This window comes from Pholcus phalangioides, unplaced genomic scaffold, assembly GCF_987345545.1.
Source record: "Pholcus phalangioides strain wild (caught in Gottingen) unplaced genomic scaffold, Ppha-v1.0 ptg000019l_1, whole genome shotgun sequence".
NCBI classification, from domain to species: domain Eukaryota; kingdom Metazoa; phylum Arthropoda; class Arachnida; order Araneae; family Pholcidae; genus Pholcus; species Pholcus phalangioides.
This window is the reverse complement of record NW_028301612.1, coordinates 167,599-188,048: the sequence shown is the minus strand read 5'-3', so window position 1 is coordinate 188,048 and position 20,450 is coordinate 167,599. Positions and strand designations below refer to the sequence as shown.

The 20,450-nt window shown below is 35.0% G+C and overlaps 1 protein-coding gene across 1 annotated transcript in view; it reads left to right on the top strand.

The window, feature by feature from the left end:
* Positions 1 to 20,450, top strand: part of LOC149071063 (osteoclast-stimulating factor 1-like) — a 59,662-nt gene that overhangs the window by 18,672 nt on the left and 20,540 nt on the right. Inside the window, exons 3-6 of the mRNA XM_089248170.1 lie at positions 7,300 to 7,417; positions 10,210 to 10,301; positions 15,229 to 15,348; positions 18,543 to 18,621. Coding sequence (XP_089104296.1) covers positions 7,300 to 7,417; positions 10,210 to 10,301; positions 15,229 to 15,348; positions 18,543 to 18,621 — 409 coding nt within the window. The remainder of the gene's footprint in view (positions 1 to 7,299; positions 7,418 to 10,209; positions 10,302 to 15,228; positions 15,349 to 18,542; positions 18,622 to 20,450) is intronic.

The following is a 20,450-nucleotide window of genomic DNA, read 5'->3' as shown; positions in this document are numbered from 1 at the left end:
GACCACTCATTTTATTGTCTGGTGATTTTCGACAAACTCTGCAAGTCATACCACGTTCAACACCCGCTGATGAACTTAATGCATGTCTCAGATCATCAGTTCTATGGTGACATGTAAAGAAATTGACTTTGAAAACCAATATGCGTGTTCAACTACAAAATGATGCATCCGCCAAACGTTTGCGCAAAACAATTGCTGGATATTGGGAATGGGAAGATGGCAATCGACAGATGTACACAATGTATCACATTGCCAACAAACTTTTGTAAGATGACATCAATCGAAGACGAATTAATTCAAAAGGTTTTCCCAAATATCGCTCAGAATTACAAAAACTGTACAACAACAAAACAATTACAACAACTGTATGTGACCAGCTCACGTGTTGGAAAACCTTCTGATTTATTCGTGTACGCACCAGACGGAAAAACAAAAAATATTGTGTATCCACAAGCACTCTAATAAATAAATAGAATTAAAACGATGCTTTGAAATGAAAATGGTGAGTGCATTTTCTCGAAAACCTGCCTTGGGTTAGTGTTGACTGACCTAGTACAAATTAATACTGCTGAAATTGTTCAGCTACTGGAACCTTCAATTAATTTATTGATAACCTGTATTTATAGGTCTTATGCCTTCACTGTTTCAGATTTTCTCCAAGAGTTTGAAATTTTATTGGGTAATACACAAAAAACCGCGATGTAATTATTATTGGTGATATTAACATAAACATATTGGATCAAATTAATACTAACCATTATGAATATCTCGATCTTCTGTCAAGCAATGGTTTTTTACCTATGATATCTCAAATCACCAGACCTTCCTCTAAGTCATGCATTGATCATATTTTTATAAGAAATTCTTCACGGCGCTTTTGTTTTCTGAATCTGTAGTCTGGGAAACGGATTTGACCGATCATTACCTGATTCTATGTAAATTATCATACTCTAATGTTAATTCTGGTCTGGTACAAAATTCAATGTTTATAGAAAAAAATTATTAATTATTCCCAACTCAAGCTATATCTACAGATTTATACACTTTGCATAAATAATTCCCAAAGTGATGGTGCTTTCGATGAATTTATTGTTAAACTTGAAACCATCATAAATAACCATACATCATATCGTTATATTAACCTTTCCAGACGGACTGATAAAACTTGGATTACATCAGAGATAAAACATTTAATTAAAATAAAACAAAAACTATATTTTAAAACTAAAAAATATCCATATGATCAGGAGGTAAGTACTGCATATTATAATGTCACTCATTACCGAAAATACAAAATCAAAATTTCTAAACAATTTCACTTCTTCCAACAGTTTTCAAAATATGATACTCCTTTCAAACGATGGAAGATAACATAATTGGTGAAAATCATAGTAATCCCCTCCCCGATAACATTGAACCCCAAGTGCTTCCTGGTAAATTTAATGATCATTTTGTAAATATTGTTTCATCACCCATTTCACCTTCGGATAACTACAAAAAATATGTCCCCTATTCTAACAGATCTTTTTTCATCTCCCCAACTTACCCAGAAGAAATCATTTCTATTATAAATCGGTTATCTCATTCGGTTTCTAGTGATGATATGATTAATTCATTGATTCTTAAATATTTTCCTTACCATTTAATTATAATACGCTGCTCAAAACCGTGCAAGACAGCCACGTATTGGCATACAATGGATAGTACACGTACTATTGCATTGATACGCGTACAATGGATAGTACACGTACTATCCATTGTACACGTATCAATGCGCAATACAGAAAAAAAGGCGTAAAAAAATGTGGAATTAAGCTTTAATTCTTTGAAAATATGGAAAAAACATGAAAAGATGATTTAGGGCAACAATTTTGTTACATGTAAACGATAAAAAAAAGTACTGTTTAGACGTGATGCATGAGTTTTAATAGGGCTTGTGGTCTCCTCGAACAGCTAAGACTGCTGCACACCTGTTTGCCATGGATGCGATGAGGTTATCGATCAGACTTTGGGGAATACTGTTCCACTCCTCAAGAAGTGCAATCTGCAAGTCTCGGACAGTAACAGGTGGCCTTGGTCGCGCAGCAATGCGTGACCAAGCATGTTCAGCTTCAGCATGTTCAGCTTCAGCATGTTCAGCTTCAGCATGTTCAGCTTCAAGCATGTTCTCCACCAGACGAGCTCTATGCGTTCGGGCATTATCATCCTGGAAAACAAAGGAATCTCCAATGGCTCCAGCGTAAGGGATGACATGAGGTCGCAGTATCTCGTCTGCATACCTTCGGGCCGTCAAAGTGCCATTCCGAATGATATGCAGGTCCGTACGTCCGCCTATGCTGATTCCACCCCATACCATCCAACCAGCTCGTCTGTATTGTGACCTTTCACGAACGAATGCAGGGTTATTTCGAGTGCCCCTGTCCCTCCATACCAGAACATGTCGGGTGTCACACTTCAGACTTTGTATATGTATGCTTCTACATTTCTTTGCTAAATAAAATAAATAAATAAATATTCCTGAAGAAATATAATTTTATTAAGTAAAGGGGAAAAAAAGACTAAAATGTAAAATTAATGACATATCATCCAACACATGGAAAATTTGCTTGCAGAATGGAAACAATAGCCAGTCATGACAAAATGATAACTTACTTATAGCATTACACGATTTCATAACTCATGGAAACATCACAAAAAGAGTGAAGTAATTGAAAAAATAACTACAACTTACTCAAGAAATGTTAAATATGTTATTCATCGTGTTCTGGCTTTGAGGTGAAAGCACAAAAATTCTTGTTTAACAACAGATCAGAGTATGTCAGTCATGGTCATGATGTCGATGCACTTGCAATTTACCTTTATTAAACCAAACGCACCCCCACGTTAATATTCCTGAGTAACTTCTAACATATAGGGGATGCGCTGAAGTTTACAATTCACCAAAGTTTGCAATCCGACTACTGTTCATAACATTTGAGGTACCCCCCCCCCCCCCACAGCCAAAAGTTGCAAGGGTTAAGGTCATATGAACTGATGGCCGGTCAGGTGTTGTGCAATCCTGTTATTGTTGTCAAAATGGGTCTTCAGCATCTGCTTTGCTGGTATTGCAATGTGCATTTTGATAGAAGTTGTTCTATCCACACACTGATGCTGTGGAAGTGCCGAAATGATGTGGCTGCACACAATAGATTATAATTCTAGCCAAGTACAGCATCATCTATTTGCACGTTTTTCTTTCACCAAAGAAAATTCCATTGCTTCAGGAGTATCCATGCAAATGTCCAAGTCATTCTGACCAGTACTTATTGTATAGTTTTTGAATCAAAACTTTAATTACAATCACCCTGTATATAGCTGATTATTATTCATAAATCTGTCACTACTATACAGTAGAACCTTGATTAACTGGGCCTAACAGTGAAAGTACAAAAAAAAAAAACAACTATTGAATATTAAGACAGATATACAGTAGGAGGTGTGCTACTTCTTATGGGAAAGAAAATGAAAATGTCTATGAGGTAATGTAACTACTAGTACACTAGTCTTTGTCCTTTAAGGACAGCTAGTGTCTTTATTGGGTTATAGGACCGCCTGCCCCTAGCATGATGGTATCACTACTGTTGCCGCTTCTTTGTGAAGGGAAAAAGAAATCTTGTGAGATAATACTCCACTACCTTTAGATGTATGATACAATCCTTAGGCTGAACACATAGTGAAACGGAGAGCAAAGCAACGATGGGAGAAGAGATCCGAGCAGCGGAATCAAACACACTGATTCCAATGCGCCTGCATATAGTGGCTCGCACCGCAGCTGAGCGGGAACTCTGCGACAAACGATAACAGCAGCGCATTCAAGATATTTTGTTTTCGCCGCTCTGCTCACTTGTGTGTAGCTTCAAGATCACCGTTGAAGGTCTTGTTTTCGCTTGTAAAAAAGCAGTAGTGAGGTCAAAAATGTCACCAGAATCATTGATGTTAAAGTTCTTGACATACTTCAAAATGGTGTAGACGATCGAATTAAAACAGCAAATAGCGAATATAATTTTCATATATTTCCCATAAAACTTTTTTTGTGTGCACGTGCTTAACCAAACCGAAAATGATTTATATTTTCAGTTTATAATATTTATATTATGAGTTTTAAGCTAATTTATCATGCACCATGTGTGGGTAAATGTATTTGAGTAGTCTGAATTAAAAATCATGTACATTTCTGTGGAAAAATTGGCAAGTTCTATTTGTTGAATAAAACTTGAAGCATAAAAAGTAATCTAGTATGCCTCAAAATCTGATCGTCTTTTCTTTCTTATAAAACCAGATGTGGCCCGGCTCTGTCCCATTAAGGATGAATGCTTGTTACGGGATCCTGGTAAAGGCAGCAAGATTATCTTGTGCCTTTTAGGTGCGGGATTCCAGAAGAGAAACTCTAGTCTCTCCTCAAAACTTTATTATGGACAAAGCCTAGCCCTCCTTCTCTTTTTTTGTGTTCCTTATTTTATGGCAAATGACTACTTGATCTGCAAAACAAATTCACTTTTCCCATTGGAGTTCGGCTTGTTTTTAGCACATCGACTCATCACGGCAGTGAAAAGATAGGCTTGTCATTGTCCCCAACTCCAGTGGAACTGAAAAAAAAAATTTCTTCTCTTTCAGTAGTGAGCTGTGAATAAAACAGATCAAAAAGGGGAGGGAGTGAGAAGCAGTAATATTTTGTGGTTTCAGATATAGCTTTTGCTGTAACTTTTGTGTCCCAAGCTTTGTGTAAAGATGACTGACCAAACAAAGATGACTGTATTCGACTAAAAAGGAATTACACAGATACCTTTGTAGTACCACTGATTTAGGCCTAATGCATCATTTATCTGTGTGATCAAACTTCTGTGTTCACAGTGATGAGAAAAATGGTCAACTTATGTAATGGTCTCCTTCGGTAGTGTTGACATGATTTGAAACAGCAACATCACGCAGGGAACCTCACATTTTAAAATGTGGCAAAGCTCGTCATTTGCTTCAATAAATTTATTCTGCCAATGACTGATGGAAGAGGCAACAGTTTCTTTCATGCTCCACTTTTAAGAGGAAAGAACTCTGTCCACAGCCGGTCTAGTCAATAAGATGATGACTTGCCTTAGTATACTGTTAAAGTACATTCCCGGTTTATTTTTTTGTTTCCCCAACAAGTAGTTCATCAGTGAATAGCAATAAAGAAATTACAACTTTCTTTTCCACTTAAATCATTTATTAATGTTAAAGTTTAAACTTTGCAAAAAAAAAAAAATATGATTGATTATCAGTGTATATATAACAAATTTTCTTTTAGAGTTATTAGCATTAAAAGTACAACAATTGGAACGTTCTCACCAATTCAGTCTGACGGAATACCTTTCAAGGCTCCATTATTACAGGAACCACAACTTCACTATTTGGATGAACAGTCTAAGCGCTTGGAGCAGGCCCGTCATTTGGGAGGGGGAGGGGGGTGCAGGGGCTTTGAAAATACACTAAAAATGGTGTATATATATATATTTGTACTGGGGGGGGGGGGTGCAAAGAACATGTACTCAATGTATGTATATATATATACAAACATTGAGTACATGTTCTTTGCCCCCCCCCCATCCCCGGAAAAAGTTTGACCCGTCTTCCCTGGAAAAAGTTGAAATGACGGCCCTGGGGGGGGGGGGGCTTGGAGCATCTCTCAGGGATGCAAGTCCAGCACAAACAGTGCTGAGAGTCCAGAGAAGATGTAGGCATGTCACAAAGTTTGTCAGTCAGAAATATTACACTAAAACAAAGTGTACTTATATTTCTGAATTAAAAAACATATTGTGCACATTTATCACATTTCAACTGAAGTAGATGGCAACTCTTCACTCGATTCCCACGGGCGAACCGCAGAACCCCCATATTGCACTATTGGGGATTTGTGGGCCCCTCATGTTGCAGTAGATTGTTAGTAGCCTCTCCCACCCTTCTGTGGCTGTTGTATGCATTTTTACGAAGTTAAAGTTAGTTTCATCGTGGCTCTGAGTAATAAGCGACAGTGCTTTAGCATCACTTTTTGGATTAATGAAATGCCCTAGCTTCAGCAAGTAAAGAGCTTTCCTTTTCTCTTGGAGGAACTTTTTCTCTCCAGTTACGAAATCCAAAAGTTTGTGAGTCTTCAACAGTAGTGTGGTGGATATATCTTGTCCAGTCTTTTTGACTTTGCAATCTGTTGATATGGAACCTCACATCCATCAGAGGTATGTGGTATCACTTTCATCGAACGATCACGCAGTGACAACATGACCTGCAGCCAATAACCTCTTGCGATTCTCCAACTCAAGGTGTAGCGGAGTTAGAAGCACAATACGATTGACACAACTAATTATTAACTTTAATTAATTATAAAGCAAAATAAAAAAAACACATTACGTAAAACTCATGCACGTATACAACTTACTCTCCATGAGTACACACACAGACTGGTGACAAAATGAGCCAATTAGCGGGCAACAATTGGCTTCACAAGTTAGAGCTAAGGTTGGTGAAATATCGTAATTCAACAGATTCAGACAGGACAGGACCATCACAGTACAGATGTCTGGTAACCTTATATACAAAGAGCTTCACGATTACCATTGTATGAGGAGTCATGCCATATGTATTGTTTGTATATTTTTCTTATTGCCTGCTATGTTACAATAATTTTTTCAAATGTTATATATACAGGGTGGACATAAAGTCTGTAGAAACTTTAAAAATTCATAAAAACTGGAAAATAACCGAAATAAAAAAATGTTTTGCAGAGTTAGCATCGCTAAATCACAGGTATTTTTTGAAGGCAGGAAAAAAATCCTGAAAAAACAGCTGATAGATGGCACTGACATACATAAGTCAAAGAAAAAGATACGCAAATAACGAACAGAATGCCTCCAAATCATTCATTACAGCAGTATGTGTTCCACATGACCACCACCACCACAGGGGATAACACATTGCAGGCGAGTCACAAATCCAGCAACGGCAGAGTATAGCAGGCCACATACATGGGTTACAACGGTGAACTAATTGTGGATTAGGAGCATAAGTTCTTATAACTGTCTCATTTGTATATTTCCACTGAAGTCGCTCGTAACAGCGCCACCTATCGGCTGTTTTTTAGTTATTTTTTTCCTGTCTTAAAAACATTCCTGTGACCTAGCGATGCTAACCCTGCAAACAGTTATTTTTTCGGTTTTTATTCATTTTTAAATTTTCTACAGACTTTTTGCCCACCCTGTATATTATGTATTAAATTGGCATTTGTTTCAACAGCCTGATGAGCTGTCATTCGAAGAAGGAGAAAATTTGTATATATTGGACCAAATTACTGATTGTAATTGGTGGAAAGCCTCGTGCAATGGTAAAATTGGATTGATACCAAGCAATTATGGTATGCACGTTTTTGTTTTATATTTTCTTTTTTCATTGAAATGAAAATTTAATCTCAAAAATCATTTGTGACAAATAAATGCATTTACATCATTCTTACAAACCTATTCACATAGCATTCAATTCGCCAGAGTTACGGAAAAATTGGATTTAATAACAGTCTCATTATGGAAAAAAAAGCATAGTGATACTAAAAATATTATATGAAATAGACCAATAGAACCAATGAAAAATACAGATAAAATAATATTTTTCTAGACTCAATCAGTGAACACTAAATAATGGAAATATTAACACCACATATCAATGCTCAGTTTCAGATAAATATGAATGACATATGGGCTGACAAATTTTGCCGCTCTTCTCCCATTCTAGTCTAATTCTCTTAATCACAGGTGTACACAGTATTTTCTCAAAAGGGTAGGGATTCAAAATCTTTTTCTTCTGTGGGGAGTTGGTTACATTGTTCCTGCAAAATAACACTATAACCTCGGCTGCGTTTGTGTATGCCAATGCTCTTTTATGTATGTCTGTGTATCTGTATTATGTATTTTCTGTGTATCTCAACTCCTCAAATTTACCACCCTGGACAAAGCTTGTTAAACTTTTGCAGAGCCTGCTTCGTCCTCCTCCCATCCCTTCCTGTAAATACGCCTGTCTTTAAGTCACTCTTTCGGTCCCTTACATACATAGGCGTAGATAGACTTGGAAGTCTGGAGGAAGGCACGATGATGATGATGTCAGTTCATATATACATTAGATCAGTCAACTTCACCTTTGACGCTGGGGGGGGGGGCGCCCCCCTGTATCTCCGCCCATGCTCACATACTTCATTGGTCATAAGATCACGGGTTGTGATCTTCCTAGATCATGCATACTTGCACACTTTCTTGATCACTTATACTTGCACACTTTCTTGATCACTCATACTTGCACACTTTCTTGATCACTCATACTTGTACCCTTTCTTGATCACTCATACTTGCACACTTTCTCGATCACTCTTAGTCACTCACTGATTTGGTCTCTTGCTCTCTAGGCCACTCTTTTGGTCATTCACATGCATGAAAACTTTCTATGTTGTTCACTCACCTGGTCTCTCATTCTCTTAGGCTTTCTTTTGGTCACTCACATGCTTGCACACTGTTTTGATTGCTCATTGACCTGGTCTTTTGCTCTCTAGGTTTTGTTCACTCTCGTGCTTGTAAACTCTAAGTCATTTGTTTGGGCGCCCACTGACATAGTCCTTTGCTCTCTAATCAGAAGCAGATTTATGGTTTTACCATCTGTGAAATTTTGCTGTCTTTCTCCCACCATTCTCCTGTAAATATGTCTCTGGATATCTATGAGATGGTATTGGAACTACTATGAAGCATTGTGAGCTTATTTGATGTATATGCCAAAGAACCTCACCCTACTCTAGCTCATCAAATGGTACAAACAAGTTGATAAAATATATAGTAGTAATAATTAACCCCTTAACGATCGCATAATTTTCAAGAAAACAGTAATAAAAGTGCCTATTTTTTTATTCAAAAAATTGTATGAAAATAAGTGTATGAACAATATATGTAATCATTTTTAATTTTTGGAATTTTTTGTAGCTTGAAATCAAGAAAATTTAAATTTTCAGGAAAAACCAACAATCAGGGTTATTGTGACTGAATGTTGGTAGAAAAAAATAAAAAATATGTTTTAAACATTAAAAGAAAATTTTATGAAACTTACACATAATGCAAATAAATATCAATAATTTTTTTTTGTATGATAAATTCCAAAGCTTGAGATGCAAAGTCTAACGTCACAATATGGACAGTAGTACCGAGTTTCCTTCCTACATCTCTTATTGTTTGCATCTCTTCTTGAACTACAAACTTCGCATTCTCTTGATGGTTGCCTTTTCTTATCAGATGGAGGTATTTGTCTAAGAAAAGAAATCTCTCAATCAAACGGTTAGGGTTATCCTTCAAGCTTGGCCAGCCTCTTTTTAGAATGGTGTCTGATGACCGATACGTTTCAATAAGTTCATCTACTAAAGACAAACGAAACATCAAATGGGATTTTTCCCCCCACCTTGTTTTTTGTAAATAAGATAGAAATTCAAAATAGTTTGATCTAACAGATGAAAAAATATTTTCTTATAGTATTTCTTTCCCCTTTTTCGAGCAACAGATATTGGTCTACAATATCTACTGCTCCCATATTTTTGTTGTAATTTGTTACAACTGTATGTTTTTTCACAACTTTGCTATGGCACTGTACATCTACCATGTCATTTGTATGGACAGTAGATAACATTATAAATAGTCTGGTACTGCCATCTGGTATGTAAAATAAGAAATAAAAAATTTTCCGGGTATAAGAGTGGATTGTTTTTAATTTTTTCGGGGCGTTACTTTTGAACACTCCAGCCCGGAAATATCACAGGCACGAGAAATAGAGGGCGAAACTTCACCCTATCATTTTGATGGGTGAGAGAGAGAGAGAGAAGGGGTTAAAAATAGCAAAAAAGGGCATTGCAGATCTTCGACTGCAATTGCATGGAGAATACAGGTTGATAAAACCTTACCTATTAAAAGATATTCTGAAGCTTCATAAGTTTGAAATAAAATCAGAATAATTAATTAAAATATGTTATAAGAAATTATTACATTATTGAATTGTGCAGAAAGAGTACTAAAAACAAAACACGTAATAACTAATAAAATATTCATATATTTCCTAAATATTTAAAATATTTTTATATTGTTAAAATATTCATATATATCAAGGTTTTGAATTTGCCCCTTGTAGTTGAAGAGAGTACAGAAGAAGTTCTCCATCCATTGCATGAAGCAGCAAAACGAGGAAATTTATCCTTCCTGAAAGAATGTCTTTCGAATAAAGTAAGGAATAGTGATCTGTAAGCTGCATCTATAAGTTAGAATCTATTTGGTCCATTTTTACAATGCATTTACTAACTAAATTGATTCCATCAATATATGAATATAAACACTCATATGGTGATAAAAAGTGTGAAATGTTTTCAAGCCACAGTGTCTTGAGACTCTTTCTCTTTTTGGTGCTATTTGTCTAATTACATAACACTAGAATGACAACAGCACACAAATATTTCACGGCAGACAAATTTTTTATATGATATTTAGCTTTCCGTTGAACACAATATGTTGACTGCTAAGTTCAGATGTAATCAGGGTTCGTTGATATTTATTTTCATAATGTCATGATATGATATTTTCAGTCAAAAAATGATTTGATATTTTCATGGGTGAATGAATTCTTCAATCATAAATTAGCTCATCTGTAAATAAATAAACAATTCAAAAATAAAAATATTCAGTTAAGAATGAGCTGATATTTTCAGTAGAGAATGATCCTGTATTTTCAGTTGAGAATGGTTTGATATCTTCAGTAGAGAAGGGTCTGATATCTTCAGTAGAGAAGGGTCTGATATTTTCAATGGAGAAGGATGATACTTTCATTCAAGAATGGACTGATATTTTCAGCTGAGAATGATCTAATATTTTCAGTTGGGAATGGTTTAATATCTTCAGTAGAGAAGGGTCTGATATTTTCAGTTGAGAATTGTCTTATTTTCAGCTGAGAAGGGTGATATGTTCAGGCTAGAATGGGCCGATATTTTTGTTGAGGGCTGATATTTTTGATATTTACGATGAGAGTGGGTGGACTGGATACATCGATTATGAGTAAAAGGCACTCTTCACACAAGGAAACCGTGTCATTCAACATCACAGTTTTGTTTACAGGAGTCATTCTACCAAACATGTTGCCAAGAGGTCAACTACGAACTTGCATGTTTTTGGCATAACCAGCCAATATAAAACCTTTACTTTTATAGCGTAACAATTTCAGTAGAGAAAGCTGATATTTTCACTCAAGAATGGTCTGATATATTCAGCTAAGAAGGGTGATACTTTCAGTTGAGAATGGTCTGATATTTTCAGTTGAGAATGGTCTGATATTTTCAGTTGAGAATGGTCTGATATTTTCAGTTGAGAATGGTCTGATATTTTCAGTTGAGAATGGTCTGATATTTTCAGTTGAGAATGGTCTGATATTTTCAGTTAAGAAAGGTGATATTTTCAATCCAGAATGGGCTGATATTTTCAGTTGAGAGTGGTCTGACATGTTCAGCTGAGAAAGGTTATATTATCAATTGAGGAGGGTTATATTTTCAGTTGAGAAAAGTAATATTTTTAGTCGTAATGGGCTAATATTTTCATTTGAGAATGGTCTGATATTTTCATTTGAGAATGGTCTGATATTTTCGGTTGAGAGTAATCAGTTATTTTTAGCTGAGAATAATCATATTTTAAGCTGAGAAGGGTGATATTTTCAGTTGTGAATAGTCTGCTATTTTAAGCTGAGAAGGGCGATATTTTCAGTTAAGAAATATGATATTTACAGCTGAGAATGGTCTCATATTTTCAGTAGAGAAGGTTTGATATTTTCAGCTGAGAAAGATGATATGTTAGTTGAGAATGGCCTCATGTTGTCAGTCGAGAATGAGCTAATATTTTTGGTTGAGAATAGTTTGCTGTTTCCCGTGGGGAAGGGTGATATTTTCAGTTGAGAATGGTCTGATATTTGCAATAGAAGGTCCAACATTTTCATCTGAAAAGAGTGTTATTTTCAGCTTAGAAGGGTGATATATTCAGTTGAAAATAACCTGATATTTCAAGTGGAGAATGATCTGGTATCCTCAGTAGAGAATGGTTGTTATTTTCAGGTGAGAAGGATGATAATTTCAGGTGAGAAGGATGATAATTTCAGGTGAGAAGGATGATAATTTCAGGTGAGAAGGATGATATTTTCAGTGGCTGATATTTTAAGTTGAGAATAGTCTGATACTTTCAACTGAGGAAGGGAATACTTTCAGTTGGGAATGGTGTGATATTTTCTATTTTTTCTATATTTCGATATTTTCGATGAAAAAGGGTCTGGTAGTTTCAGCATAGAAGAGTGATTGTGTGTGTGTGTGTGTTTTTTTTTTTAAGTGGTCTGATATTTGTAACAGAGCAGGGTATATTTATTTTCAACTGAGGATAATCAGATATTTTCAATTGAAGATAATCTGATATTTGCAGCTGAGAAGGGTGATATTTCAGTTGAGAATGAACTGTAATTTCAGTTGAGAATGAACTGTAATTTCAGTTGAGAATGAACTGTAATTTCAGTTGAGAATGAACTGTAATTTCAGTTGAGAATGACCTGATATCGTCAGTCGAGAATATTTTCAGTGGAGAAAGGTGATATTTTCAGTTGAAAAAAGGTGATATTTTCAGTTGAGAATGATCTGATATTTACAATAGGGAATTGTCTAACATTTTCAGCTGAGAAGGGTGATGTTTTAAAGTTGGATATTTGTTTTAAGTTGGATTTTGTTGAAGTTGATATTTTGTTGAAGTTGATATTTTAATTGTTGATATTTTCAATAGAGAATTTTTTTTCCAGCTGAGAAGGGTGATATTTTCGGTTGAGAGTAATCTGATACTTTAAGGTTAGAAGGGTGATATTTTCTGTTGAGAATGGTCTGATATTTGTAATAGGGAAGTGTCTGACATTTTTAGTTGAAAATAATCTGATATTTTATATTAGAATGATCTGATACTTTCAGCTGAGGAAAGGGATATTTTCAATTATGAATGGTGTGATATTTTTAATTATGAATGGTGTGATATTTTTAATTATGAATGGTGTGATATTTTTAATTATGAATGGTGTGATATTTTTAATTATGAATGTGTGATATTTTTAATTATGAATGTGTGATATTTTTAATTATGAATGGTGTGATATTTTTAATTATGAATGGTGTGATATATAATGAATGGTTCAGCATAGAAGAGTAATGTTTTTCATTGAGAATGGTTTGAAATTTTCAGCTGAGAAAGCTGATATTTTCTGTCACAAATGGTCTGATATTTTCAATAGGGAAGGTTCAATGTTTTCAGTTGAGAATGTGATCTGATATTTTCAGCTGAGAAAGGTGATATGTTAGTTGAGAATGAACTGTAATTTCAGTTGAGAATGGCCTGATATTGTCAGCCCAGAATGAGCTAATATTTTCAGTCGAGAATGAACTAATATTTTCAGTTGAGAATGTTCTGATATTTTTAGTGGGGAAGGGTGATATTTTCAGCTGAGAAAGATGATATTTTCATTGAAAAATGAGCTAATATTTTCAGTTGAGAATGGTCTGATATTTACAATAAGGAATTGTCTAACATTTTTAGCTGAGAAGGGTGACATTTTCAGTTGAGGATAATCTGATATTTTAAATTGAGAATAGTCTTATATCTTCAGTCGAGAACGGTTGATATTTTCCATTGGAAGTTGTCTGACATTTCCAATTGAGAAATCTCGATATTTTCAGTACAGAATGATCTGATAATTTCAGTACAGAATGATCTGATAATTTCAGTACAGAATGATCTGATAATTTCAGTACAGAATGATCTGATAATTTCAGTACAGAATGATCTGATAATTTCAGTACAGAATGATCTGGTATCTTCAGTAGGTAATGGTCTGATGTCTTCAGTAGGTAATGGTTGATATTTTCAGTTGAGAATAGGCTGATATTTTCAATAGAGAATTTTTTTTCAGCTGAGAAGAGTTATATTTTCAATAGAAAATGTTTGATGTTTTCAGTTGAGAAGGATGATACTTTCATTCAAGAATAGGCTTATATTTTCAGCTGAGAATGAGCTGACAATTTCAGTTGGGAATGGCCTGATGTTATCAGTCGAGAATGGCCTGATATTATCAGTCGAGAATGAACTAATATTTTCAGTTGAGAATGATCTGATATTTTCAGTGAGGAAGGATGATATTTTAAGTTGAGAATAGTCTGATATTTGCAATAGGGAAGGGTCTGGCATTTTCAGCTGAAAAGGGTGAAATTTTAAGTTGAGAATGGCCTAATATTTTCAGTAGGGGAACGGTTGATATTTTCAGTTGAGAATAGTCTGATATTTTCTGCTGATAAGGGTGGTATTTTTTGTCAAGAATGGGCTGATATTTTCAATAGAGAATTTTTTTTTCCAGCTGAGACCTGTGATATTTGCAGTTGAGAGTAATTTGATACTTTAAGCTCAGAAGGGTGATATTTTCAGTTATCAAAATGAACATACATTTCTAGCCAAGAATGGGCTGATTTTTCCTGTAGAGAAGGGTGATATTTTCACCATATAAATGGGCTGTTTTTGTAGGTGAGAATTGTCTGATTCTTTCAGTTCAGAATGGTCTGTTTCTTTCAGTTCAGAATGGTCTGTTTCTTTCAGTTCAGAAGGGTCTGATAATTTCAGTTGAGAAGGGTGACATTTTCAGTTGAGAAGGGTTTAATATTTTTGGCTGAGAACTGGGTACGCCAATTTAAATCAGCTTGATATTTTCAAAAATGTGATATTTCTGAATTCTGAGTGCAATGTGCTTGATGGGCGCACATTCAAAAAGCATAATAAACACCTAATTAAATTCATTTATACAACTGCCAAATGATGAACACCATTATTAGGGATGTCAAAAGAAGAAAAAATACAAAAGTTTATTTTAAAAACCCCATGTATTTGACATAAAACAGTGGCAGAGTGAGATGACAAAATGACCACACTGTGCCTGTCAGATCAAATGCACTAAAAAGGTTAATAATGTAGTGAGTGATATGTGATCACTTTTTCTAGCATAAAAAGTGAACTTTTGTAAAAACTTTTTCTAACATAGTTTTGCTTCCAAACAAAAAGTATAGAGAAATTGTTATGAAAATTAAATTTATGAAAATGTTGATAGGTATCTGTGAATGGCTTAGATAAAGCAGGATGCACAGCACTCCATTGGGCTTCCCATGCTGGAAATGAAGAATGTGTTGTAGAGCTTTTGAAAATCTCAAATATTGAAATGAATGTACAGGTATTCTATTTATTTGGTTTATTATATGATTCAATATATATATGTTCATGTGTGTCACTCTTAATTGTAAATCAGTGGTTCTCAACACTAGCCCTAGGATATTTTGGGTAAGCTAGAGTTAAAAATCAAGTTTAAAGAGAGCCATGGTAGGCAATTTACTTTTTAAGTAGTATTGATGAGATATCCCACTTCAAATAGAAATACAAGTCCACAACAGGCAAAATGTCCATCGAGGTGGCTGAAAAAAGATGCCCATAAGAAATATGGATGTCATATATTTCTCTAAAATACAGCAACCCAATTTAATGATAGATTTTGAAATAAATTAGATTTTAAAATATGTTAATCAATAAAATTCAGTTAGATGCTTTGCCTCTGTAAAAGTGTTTACTTCATTACATTCTCACTTAGTGCAATAAAACACTGCTTGACACAAAATATTCCCTAACAAATGCAGACCTGCCAACTCTCCAGATTTAGGCAGGAGATTCCAGATTTTTCATCCTTCCTCTTGCTCTCCGGATTTGTTAAAATTTCTCCGGATTTTGCCATAAAATTAGATTTTATCCAGTTTTCACGTTGATGGGACGTCAATGACTACCGTCGTCATTGGGGAAAGCACCCATAGAGAACAGCTGTGGTAATTTCCATTGAGCAGCCGTAAAAATAGTCTTGGTGGGCACGTTTATCTCTTTATCGGAAATCATTTATCAGGGGCATGACCTTGGTTGCCGAAATTCCTGTATAATCGTCGTTATTGTATTCCATTAACAACCGTGTGGTAAACACAAGTTTCTTTGTCAGCAGCTTTGTATTTTGAAGTTTTTTAAATTGTTTCCTCTGATTAAATATGTCTTCAGAAAGAAAATATAAAGCTTTAAGCTATATAAAGCTAAATGTAAAGCTTTTAAGAGTTCATATACCCAAGATTATCAACACTAATAGCATCCACGAAAAGAAACACTTATGTTATATGAGCAGCATGTAGATGTGATTTCTCTATTCTGCGTGGAAAGACTGACATGGAATTATATTCTGCTCAGGGACAATGTAGAACCTGCCTTGGGGGGGGGGGTGGGGGATAATGGAACTTTGTCTTAATTGATTAAAGAAATGTTTTTGTGAATTTTTTTTTTTTTATTGAGTCTATGAGTGCCGGGGGGGGGGCGTACCCCCTCGGGAGAATATCCGGATTTCTGTATTCCAAAAGTTGGCACGTCTGCAAATGTATAAAAAATTCTATAGTTTTCTTTGTGATAAAATAAATAAATTTTCATTCAACTGTATTATTCAACATACTTAAATTGGTATTTTGTTTAATTGTAATAAACGTAAGCATATAGTGCTAACAGTACACTTCAAAGTACCAGGCTTATTAATTCTTTTTTTTTTTTGTTTTTAGGATTTAATGAGAACTAAATGGGCCTATACTAAAAAAATTTACATGATAATTATTTCATTTTTTCATTGTAGATAAAGGTCAAGTGAAGCATAACGGGGAAAAAATGTGATTACTTTTCCAAATCTGGTAGAGCTACTTATAAAACCACTTGAGAAAATAAACCTTAACAAATCCAAAATATGAAGAGAAAAATAGTTAGACACGTTTCGGAACTATATCAAGGTCCTTCTTCAGTAGCTAAGAAAAATAGGTAGATAGCGAAAAGGCAAAACTTTCTTTAATTTTCAAATATTTCTTTTGACCTCTGTCCTGAACAGTGACTAATTCCTAGTATGTGTATTTTTGCTATCTTTTCATGTTTTTTACCTACTGAAGGAGGAACTTGATATTGTTCCAAAAATCGTTTAGATGTTGTTCTCTTCCTATTTTGTGGTTGTTTACATTGATTTTCCCAAGTGTAGAATCAGAGTATCATATATTGTACACCCTTGATTTCCATATGTAGAAGATACTGCACAATCTTAAGCTCCCCTCACCCAAAAGGTAATTTATTTCTACTCATGGCCCCCACATCCTGGAGCAAGGCCCTAGGCTGGGATCTTTTGGGGGTCCCTGGTCAGACTTGCAGGCCGTACTATACTAGATTTATAGCATGAAGAAACAAAAAATCATGAGAATTGTCCCAGGGCTGGAGCCCTGCTTTTGCAGGGGCCAGTGTTATCCAAAAAATAATTTTAAATGAAATTTGAAGAAGTAAAATTGAATTTTGGTGCTTGAATCACACGCATCTAGATGCCTATTGGCAAATACCACTCCTAACAGGGATATATTTTTACACATATTTTTTTAGTGTTATTACCTTTGATGAGCTGCAATGTTGTTGCTGCTCCAACTGGCTGTTGCTTTTTAAAAATTCACTCGAAGGGCATCTTTGTTTCTTTTTCAGCTTTCATTAATTTGTTTATTTTCATCTGATGGGAGGATTTTGGGTTCTGCCAATACATTCATATCTAATAGTTATGGACTGTACATCCAGAGGCATATGCAGGATCGATTTTTAGAGGAGTCACACAAGAATTTGGGAACGGGGGAAAAAAGCACACAAATCTCTTCCATCTGAATTTTGAGTTACTAACCTTGAAAAAGCCTTTTAAATTAACAGAAATTTATCAAGATGGTTTGCAAAGGTGTTTTCTTTTGATATTTTTTCTTTTTACAAAACTATTCAACTTTTTTTTTCTTCAATTTCTGATCATCTTGGGGATAAAATATATGCCCCCCCATGTCCCTTCCTGTGTACCCTCATTACTAGGTCTCTGCCAATTCAGACTTCAGACAGGAAATCACCAAATACAGTATATCTACACCAGTGTGTCCTAAAGTGAACAATATTGACCTCTGCAGTAGGAGAATAGTTACGAATACAATATAGGATATCTCTCTCAGGAAAGGGGGCAATGAGGGAAAAATATTCTAGGGGTGGGGAGATGATGAACAAAAAAGTTTAAGAAACTATGATCTACACAAACCATATTCATGTTCAGCTTTTATGCATCATTGTATTTTCCTCACCGCCAAGAAAAAATTATTTCATGAGAAATTGATGCTGGTTAACAGAGAAATGTCTGATGAATGAGGGTTAGATAAATAATGGTCTATTATATCTGGAAAACACAACAAAACTCTTTCCGCACTCAGCATGCTTTAAACATTTATTTCACTTATAATGTCAGAATTTTTGAACATATTTAATTTTTTTCCTTGTTATTTAAGCAACAGTATTTTGTTACAGAATAAAATAGGAGATACTCCTTTGCACTCTGCAGCATGGAAAGGAAACAGCTCCGTTGTGAAGATGCTACTGGACAAAGGTGATTGTGTGATTCCATGAGAAAATCTGATGATGTTTCTGACTTTTCAACTCTTACTAATTTCAATGCTAATTCTTCGGCACATTTAGCAGTTATGATAGTAGTAAGTCATAGGAAAATTAAAGATACTAGACATATTAAAAAATATTTCCTACATTGTTGTAAAAAAAAGAATTTCCAATTTTTTTCTGAGCAATTCATGATTAACACTAGAACTGCAGCACTTTTGATATACCCAGAACCGTTGACTGGGCAAAATTGACACAAACTGTCAAGAAATGATGTTCCATAGCAAAATGGATTTTCTTTCGGTTCCTGGATTTCCCCCCCCCTTATTTAATGTTGTTTAATATTTAATTGTGTATTCAAGAATGGAAGACTACATGTGTTTATGAGTATAAAAATGGCTTCAAAATTATGTGATTCAGTAAAAATGGGATATATATTTACACTATTCATGATGCAAAAACTTTTTTTTTTTTGGTTAAAATATACAATAATGGAAACTTATTGTATATTTATATTGCATATGGGACAAGGATGGTAAAGTGCTGCAAGTTAATTGTCAAATTAAGTTTGAGAGCATCCAGAATATGTGATTTGGTAAAGATAAGTATTGGTTTCGTACTCATAAATGAAATGTATGATGTGCAGTTTGGAGCAAATTTTTTTAATGATTCTTGTATATTTACCGCATGTTGAAGTTACACAACCCTTGCGAAAATCAACAGTTCTGTTTCCACATTTTGATGTTACTTGACAGTAAAATATTTTTTTTTTCTTGATTGCTCATGAACAGCTACATGATCAAGAGTATGCAGAACGCTTCCTCTTGCACAAGGATGGCACATATGATGAACGCTACTCTTCAGATTTGTTGGGTGCAGATAATCCTTCCCAAGGTTTAGAAGAAAAAAAAAACATATTAAGAGGTTAAAAAACATATTAAGAGGTTAAAAAACATATTAAGAGGTTAAAAAACATATTAAGAGGTGTGAACCTCAACTGCAAGCCAGAATTTTATTCCTTTTTCCTAACATTGTGTACAAACATTGCATTGCCATGTTTTTCCTAGAATTGTGTATTTACTTTCTCAAAACCTTTCTTGAATCCAATCAGCCTCAGAGTACTAGGATTGGCAGGTTTTTGACACATGACAGTTTTTTACAGTTTAAACCGCTGTTTCAACTGTCACGTCAAAAACCTTTGTCAAAGACTATCAAAAACCTCAAATATTGCTTTTCGATATAAAAATTCCCATTGGAAATGCACACGTTAATTGCATGTAATGTTTAAAGTGACTATGTTATACAAAGAATAAATATTTAATATGATTCTAAAATAATTGTCTACTCTCTACAAAATTATTTTGCACAATATATATATACTAGGGGGGCTCTGCCCCCCTGCCGCCTTTGGCGGCCAACCCCCCTCCCCCCCCACTTCTCTCCCGGACATATCTTGTTTATTTCGTCCCACTTCATCAGCGTGCTATGGAAAAGGGGAAAGGGACGTGTGAAAGCACCAGCCTACTGAAGAAGCGAATTTTAATGAAAATAATAATAAAGCAGCAAAAAACAAATGAGATTCATCAAGTATCCCCAGAAAACTTCCCCATGGGGGTCCCCAGATTCAATTCGCTGAATTTCAGTGGGGCCCCACACTGGATATATATTGGGCTACCGATGTGTTGCAAATTTTACAATGTTAAACCACAAAAATCAATGAGATACATTCAGGGGCACCGAATTACAACCTGCCAACATTTCCATGAAGCCCTGACCTGCAAGCTTGTCGGCCACCCCCCTGTGAGAATTTTTCATTTTTAT